This window comes from Anomaloglossus baeobatrachus, chromosome 4 (assembly GCF_048569485.1).
Source record: "Anomaloglossus baeobatrachus isolate aAnoBae1 chromosome 4, aAnoBae1.hap1, whole genome shotgun sequence".
Lineage (NCBI taxonomy): Eukaryota > Metazoa > Chordata > Amphibia > Anura > Aromobatidae > Anomaloglossus > Anomaloglossus baeobatrachus.
The window spans coordinates 528,199,022-528,207,343 of NC_134356.1; the positions used below are offsets into that span (position 1 = coordinate 528,199,022).

Consider the following 8,322-nt stretch of genomic DNA (forward strand, 5'->3'; position numbering starts at 1 on the left):
ACAGCCGTGAACCAGCAAAAGGGAGCCCAGCAAGAAACTTCTTGGAAGAAGCATCTGCCTTCCACTCTCGAAGCCACAAAATCCTGCGGATAAGAGAATTAGCTGAAGCCACCGCAGTGCGGTGAGCAGCCTCTAGCATGGCAGACATGGCATAAGATGAAAAAGCTGAAGCCTGAGCAGTTAAGGTAACCATCTCAGGCATAGATTCCTTGGTGAGGAAATGCATCTCCTCTAGAGAAGCAGAGATGGCTTTGAGAGCCCACACTGCTGCAAAAGTCGGGGAAAACGCGGCCCCCGCAGCTTCATACACAGATTTGGCCAGAAGGTCAATCTGACGGTCAGTGGAATCCTTAAGTGAGGTGCCGTCAGCCACTGACACAACGGTCCGGGCTGATAGCCTAGACACCGGAGGGTCTACCTTTGGGGAGTGAGACCACTCCTTGACCACCTCAGGTGGAAATGGAAACAGGTCATCAGAACCACGCTTTGGAAAGCGTTTGTCAGGGCAGGCCCTGGGTTTGGTCACAGCGGTCTGAAAACTGGAGTGGTTAAAGAACACACTCTTCACTCTCTTAGGCAAGGTAAACTGATGTTTTTCTGCCAAAGAGAGTTGCTCCTCTGACACTGGCGGATTGAGATCCAGCACAGAATTAATAGAAGCAATCAAATCACTAAGATCTGAGTCACCCTCAGAGAAATCGATGGGATACATAGCCTCCGAGCCCCCAGTGAGGGCATCCTCCTCATCTTGAGAGTCAGCTCTTGAGACAGAGCCGTGGGATGGGGAGCGGGAGGAAACCCTGCGCCTTCTCTTAGAAGGACGGGGTCTGGGATCAGATGATGAATCCTCCGTGACCTCTGATGGACGGAGGTCAGAGGATAGGAGTCCTCTGTCAAGAGTATTAGAGGCACCCTGTGAGGGGGGCTGATGCATATTCATCAAAGTCCTGGACAAAAGCCCCATGGACTCAGCAAATGACTGGGATATGGACCTAGAAAAGGACTCTACCCAGGCCGGGTTTCAATCACAGGTGCAGCAGCAGCCTGAGAGACCATTGGGGGTGAGACTCCAGGCTGTGGCACCGCCAAGTTAGAGCAGACATCACAATGTGGATAGGTGCTCGGCTCAGGCAGCAGGAGCTTAGATGCAGTGCATGCAGAATAAAGCTTTGGAGCCTTGCTCCTTGTGTGAGACATGCTGCTGGAGTGGGGGCTTTGCAGAGAATGAACCCCAGGGAGAATATACAGAGGTCCACAACCGGAGACCGGCTGTGGCTTACCAGACCGCTGAGCGCGGTGTTGTGTGCCCTCAAGATCCCGAAGCCCGGTCCCCCAGTCGCAGCACCTCAGCAGAGATGCAGAATGCAGGATGTCCCAGAGCAGAGTGAACTCTGCCTGAGAAGAGGGCGTTCCTATAAAAGAGCGGGAACTGGAGGGCTATAGAGACCTGCAGGGAAGGAGGGACGCCCCAGCAGTGGGGAGTGTCCCTCCCCTGTGTAGAACGGCCGCCGGGAGGAGCCGAACCTGTCCCTCTGCATGAGTGACATGCGAGGGCAGGAAAATGAAACTAGGCCTCCGGCGAAGCCGGGGCCTAAATTTAAGCGGCGAGGCCGACAAGCAGGCACCATCGGTGCGGTTCTCAGGCAAAAGCTAGACAACCCGCCGGAAAAGTTAAAACAATTACATACAGCATACTCTCCCCTTACAATAAAGAACCGGGACCCCCAACATAAACGTCTCAGGTACTTAGCTGCTGAGACGCAGGGCCATGTCCCTGGGGATGAGTGCTCTGGTCCAACAGAATCCTCAAGGGGCTGTGGATGGAGACCGGACTCCTGCCAGGCATGGAGACCGTGCTGGCTCCCACTTCAAGCCAGAGCCCAGAAGGGATGGTGAAGGAGCGCGGCATGTAAGGCTGCAGCCTTGTAAATCAACCTTAACAACACCGCCGACACAGTGGGGTGAGAAGGGACATGCCGGGAGTCCAGACATGGACCCGCTTTTCTTCAAACTCTTTCCAAAAGTCAAATAAATCAGATGAGAATGCATGTGTGGATGTATGCCTCCTGACACAAAGCAATAAACTGGCTAGGACTGGCTACCAGGGGGTGTATAAGCTCAGAGGGAGGAGCTACACTTTTAAGTGTAGTACTTTGTGTGTCCTCCGAAGGCAGAAGCTAAACACCATGGTCTGGGTCTCCCAAAGGAACGATAAAGAAATAGAAGGGGAAGATTACCAGCTACTGGTTGCCCATCTACTATAAAACACAGTATAAACTCCATGAAGTCAGACACAATGCTCTTCCCCGTGCTGCGTTGTCCCATACTTTAGCTCTATCTACCCGCTGCCTACACTCTACATTCTGCCAATGGCCTAAGGTTTGCCTATTTGCTGCTTATGGCTCACTCTCTAAGTGCACACTTGTACTTAGTGACTGCAGCTTAGGGTACGGTTCCACTTGCGTTTTCCACAGACAAGTGCAATCCGATAAAAAAAAAAATCGAATTGCACTCGCACCAGTGCAAAATTATGGGGCAGAGTCCATCAACGATTGTTTTCTCATGCCATATCGGCCTGAGAAATGAATCACAGCATGCTGCGCTTGGCAGTGAATCTCGGCTCACGCTCCCCCATACAAGTCTATGGGAGCGAGTGAAACATCGCACTGCACTCACATGTCATACGACTGCAGTGCGATGTACGCAGAGACAGGCAGCGGAGGAGATGGGAGAAAGTGCTCCCTCTATCTTCTCCATAACTGTGATACGATTGCAAGATCGCATCACAGTCGCATGACCCTCGGCTGACAGCCGCAGCAGAGGGTTATTAGCATATCGCTTCTGATGCTCTCACATCGGAGGCTATACGCAAGTGGAACCGTACCCTTAAATGCATTATATTGTGGTATTCATGAGTGGCTCAAGCTGCTGCTCACTTCATCCCCCATGCCTTACACTGCAGGTCCTCTTGCTGTAACTGGATGATTTATAAAAGAAAAAGTCAGCAAAATTCACAAGAAAGACCAGGGCAATGTTCACATCTATATGCGAGCAATCCTTCCAGCAACTATGCAATTTACCAGTAAATGCCAGAGACACCCAGGATGAGTGGCAGAGGATTGCTGGCGCAGAAGTGAAGGCTGCGCTGGTAGTTTGATATTTCTTACTTATCTATATATGACACCCAATAATGGCTTTGACACATGACACAGTATGGGCGTACCGTGGCACATGGCATCCACAGTATTCCACTGCAAAGAAAGAAGCCTGCCACATATTTTTTTTGCACCAGCAGCAGCTCTGTCGTGCCCAGTACTCAGCTGTGACGGCCATGTCATATTAGCCCAATACTTCCTATATACGGAGAACTAGTATTTTCCAAAAATTGAATAATTATTAACTGCTGTATTGTCATTATACCCCTGCAAGAGAAACAAGGTAACAGCAAGACTGAATATACTAAGGGAAGTATGATGGGGGAGGCCGGAGACCTGCCAGTACTCACCGCTGGGGTTCACCGCTGCTGGCGTCGCCATTGTTGGGAGTGAGACCTGCACAGATTATACCTGCAAATAATTAACAACATAAACAGCAAAGAAGGAGAAAGTGCTGGAGCGGAGAGTTCTGGATGAGGAGAGATTGTAGTGATCGGGGAGGAGGTACGGGGCCATGCTGTACACAGAGCACACTGCCAGGCTAGGATAGCACATGTCCACACACTGCAGGCATGCTGGAACTTACAGTGCCACAAAACCTGAGAAGCAGGGGCTGCCTGACCACCCTGACCATTGGGGCTTGGGTAAGCAACTAAAGACCCCAGCTGTTATCAAACTACAACTCCCCAGATTCCAAAACAGTGGAAGTTGTAGTTTCGTTACAGCTGGAGTGCCGCAAGTCTGTGATCCCTGTATTAAGGTACGGTCAAACGCTGTAGACTGTCACCACAGTATATTATAGTATCAGCATCACAGAGACTTTACTGTAAAAACTCCACTGTAGACTTCAACGTTTGCAATGAATATAGTAAATTCTGCAACAAATCTAAATGTAAATGATCTGGATTTTGCTGCAGATTCAGCGTGGATGTGGAGCTTATTTCCATCACAATCCATACTTGATCTTTTCCACTCAGGAAATCCTGCACAGAAGGACGTAAAGCTGGTCACATAGTGAGCTGATACACACGGCTCTTCTGGGGTGGTGCTCAAGTAGGGTCCAAAACCTCCCTACCACATAGACAGCTGTGGACACCGCGTCATACCTGACTACGCCAGTTGCCAAGTTGCTATTCCTTCTGAGGACCCCCTGCACGCATACTGATGAAGGGTTTTGACCAAAATGTCTATGCTTGTCCTACAAATTCTTCTTAATAAAGACCACTATTCACATTTATCTTGAGCGCCAAGTTTCTACATCTACCGTACTAAAGCTAGTCACAGGCACCACAAGATCACTCAGGTCAAAGACCAGCCCCCAATGACTATGACACAGATGACCTGCCCCACCCCATGTTTATGACAGATGACCTGCCCCCCTAATATATGATATAGATGACCTGCCCCTCCCCCACAGCCCAACTCAGTGACCTGTCCCCCATATGTATGGTGCAGACGATTGTGGGGATATGTGATTATTGATGTGCCTCAGATGAAACTACTTTGGGATTCCTGATTGAGCAACTAATGATCTGGAATCCTTGCTGGTGACATGTAGCAGAGCTGACGGTATTATACATCATATTGTGCTTTAGTGAGGACACAGGAACAAGGGTACATGGCACAGCACAGCACTACAGGAGACACAGGGCACAGCAGGACAGGGTGCGCAGGGCACAGCAGGACAGGGTGCGCAGGGCACAGCAGGACAGGGTGCGCAGGGCACAGCAGGACAGGGTGCGCAGGGCACAGCAGGACAGGGTGCGCAGGGCACAGCAGGACAGGGTGCGCAGGGCACAGCAGGACAGGGTGCACAGGACATGGTGCACAGGGCACAATAGTGCAGGAGGCATAGGGCAGAGCAGGACATGAAGCACAGGGCACAGCAGGACACGGTGAACAGGGAACAGCAGGACAGGGTGCACAGGGCACAGCAGGACACGGTGCACAGGGCACAGCAGGACAGGGTGCACAGGGCACAGCAGGACAGGGTGCACAGGGCACAGCAGGACAGGGTGCACGGGGCAAAGCAGGACAGGGTGCACGGGGCAAAGCAGGACAGGGTGCACGGGGCAAAGCAGGACAGGGTGCACGGGGCACAGCAGGACAGGGTGCACGGGGCACAGCAGGACAGGGTGCACGGGGCACAGCAGGACAGGATGCACGGGGCACAGCAGGACAGGGTGCACGGGGCACAGCAGGACATGGTGCACGGGGCACAGCAGGACATGGTGCACGGGGCACAGCAGGACATGGTGCACGGGGCACAGCAGGACATGGTGCACGGGGCACAGCAGGACATGGTGCACGGGGCACAGCAGGATAGGGTGCACAGCAAAATAGGGTGCACAGAGCACAGCAGGACAGGGTGCGCGGGGCACAGCAGGACATGGTGCGCGGGGCACGGAAGGACATGGTGCGCGGGGCACGGAAGGACATGGTGCGCGGGGCACGGCAGGACAGGGTGCGCAGGGCACAGCAGGACAGGGTGCACAGGGCACAGCAGGACAGGGTGCGCAGGGCACAGCAGGACAGGGTGCGCAGGGCACAGCAGGACAGGGTGCGCAGGGCACAGCAGGACAGGGTGCGCAGGGCACAGCAGGACAGGGTGCACAGGGCACAGCAGGACAGGGTGCGCAGGGCACAGCAGGACAGGGTGCGCAGGGCACAGCAGGACAGGGTGCGCAGGGCACAGCAGGACAGGGTGCGCAGGGCACAGCAGGACAGGGTGCGCAGGGCACAGCAGGACAGGGTGCGCAGGAGGACATGGTGCGCAGGGCACAGCAGGACAGGGTGCGCAGGAGGACATGGTGCATAGGGCACAGCAGAATAGGATGCACAGGGCACAGTGGAGCGCGGGGCACAGCAGGACACGGTGCGCGGGGCACAGCAGGACACGGTGCGCGGGGCACAGCAGGACACGGTGCGCGGGGCACAGCAGGACACGGTGCGCGGGGCACAGCAGGACACGGTGCGCGGGGCACAGCAGGACACGGTGCGCGGGGCACAGCAGGACATGGTGCGCGGGGCACAGCAGGACAGAGGGCACAATAGTGCAGGAGGCACAGGGCACAGCAGGATATGGTGCACAAGGAACAGCAGGTCACGGTCCAGAGGGCACAGCAGGATATGGTGCACAAGGAACAGCAGGTCACGGTCCAGAGGGCACAGCAGGGCATGGTGCACGGGGCACAGCAGGACAGGGTGCACGGGGCACAGCAGGACAGGGTGCACGGGGCACAGCAGGACAGGGTGCACGGGGCACAGCAGGACAGGGTGCACAGGGCACAGCAGGACACGGTGAACAGGAGGACATAGGGCACAGCAGGACAGAGGGCACAATAGTGCAGGAGGCACAGGGCACAGCAGGATATGGTGCACAAGGCACAGCAGGTCACGGTACAGAGGGCACAGCAGGGCATGGAGCACAATAGTGCAGGAGACACGGGGCAAAGCAGGGCATGGTGTACAGTAGTGTAGGAGACTGGGCACCGCACACATGCCCCCTGGTGACTCCACAGACTGGAGCAGGGCGCTGGATACTCACGGTGCCGCCTCCCCCGCCCCAGTGTCCGGGTCCTTTGTGCGGCCGGTGTCCGGAGCTGACAGGGAGATACCGCGAGAGCTGCGAATCTCCGTACTGGGGGCAATCAGGAGGGGGAGAAACTGCGGTGTTACCATAGCAACAAGTGAGTGCCGGCCATGGAGGGGGCGTTACTATAGCAACCCTGAGGGATGGATTGAGCGGGAGACTGAGCAGGGTACTCCACACGTCTCCTGTGTCATTTACTTTTTACTGGTGGAGCCCTCAGATTACACCGCTATTATACAGCAACGTGTCTACCATGGCGTATGCTGTAGTGCTGCCATCTAGTGGTGTCAGACTAAACTGCAAGGCTCTGACTGCACTATACACAGAGGAAAAAGTGTGGGGGAGGACAGGAGAAGAGACTAGAGAAAGGGAGAAGAAAAAATGGGACAGGAGAGGAGAGAAGAGAAGAGGACAGGAGAAGAAAGGAAAAGAGGACAGGAAGGAAAAGAGAACAGGAGAGGACATGAATGGAAAGGAGATGAGAGGAGAGGACAGGAGAAGAGAATAGAGGAAGGGAGAAGAAAGAAGGGGAGATGAGAGGAGAGGACAGGAGAAGAAAGGAAAAGAGGAGAGGAAAAGAGAACAGGAGATGACAGGAGAAGAGGACATGAATGGAAAGGAGATGAGAGGAGAGGACAGGAGAAGAGAATAGAGGAAAGGAGAATAAACAAGGGAACATGAGAAGAGAGGAGAGAAAAGGACAGGAGAAGAAATGAAAAGAGGAGAAGAAAAGAGAACAGGAAAGGAGAGAGGAGAAGACAGAAGAGGAGATGAAAAGAGTGGGGAGGACAGGAGAAGAGATGAGAGAAGACAAGAGATGAGAAGGGTGGAGAACACAGGACAAGATAGACAAGAGGACAGGAGAGGCAAAGAGATGACAGGAGGAGAAAGGAGAGGATAAGAGAGGACAGGAGAGGAGAAGACAGAAGAAGAGAGGAGAGGGCAGGAGAGGACAGAAGAAGATAGAACATGAGAAGAAAGGAGAGGTGAAGACGAGAGAGGAGAGGACAGGAGAAGAAAGAACAGGAGAAGGGAGCAGAGGACAGGAGAAGAGAGGAGGACAGGAGAGAGGAAGAAAGGACAGGAGTGGAGAAGACAGGGGAGGAGAGAACAGTAGAGGAGAAGAGAGGACTGGAGAAGACAGTACAGGAGAAGAGAGAATAAGAGAGGAGAGGGCAGGAGAGGAGAGACCAAGAGATGAAAAGAGTGGAGAGGGAGGGGAAGAGAGGATAGGAGAAGATATGAGAGGACAGGACAAGAGATGAGAAGAGTGGAGAAGACAGGATAGGATAGACAAGAGGACAGGAGAGGCGAAGAGATGACAGGAGAAGAAAAAAGAGGAGAAGACAGGAGAAGAGATGAGATGACAGTAGAGGACAAGAAAGGAGAGGAGAAGACAGGAGAAGATAGGACAGGAGAAGAGACAAAAGGAGAGGAAAAGAGAGGATCAGAGCGGAGAGGACATTACAAGAGAGGAGAGGATAAGGTTAGAGTCCTATAATTAGATGTACTTTTCCAGATTTCCACATTGAGGGCATTACATTCAATGAGGTTTCAAGTTATATAGGCATTAAT

The 8,322-nt window shown here is 53.6% G+C and overlaps 1 protein-coding gene across 1 annotated transcript in view; it reads right to left on the reverse strand.

Annotated features, from left to right (window-relative positions):
- Positions 1-6,808, reverse strand: part of ARNT2 (aryl hydrocarbon receptor nuclear translocator 2) — a 213,045-nt gene extending 206,237 nt beyond the window's left edge. The window contains exons 1-2 of the mRNA XM_075345922.1: positions 6,703-6,808; positions 3,506-3,566 (exon numbers count right to left, since the gene is read on the reverse strand). Of these exons, the coding sequence (XP_075202037.1) occupies positions 3,506-3,536 (31 nt within the window). The 5' untranslated portion in view covers positions 3,537-3,566; positions 6,703-6,808. The remainder of the gene's footprint in view (positions 1-3,505; positions 3,567-6,702) is intronic.
- Between the last annotated feature and the right edge of the window lie 1,514 nt (positions 6,809-8,322).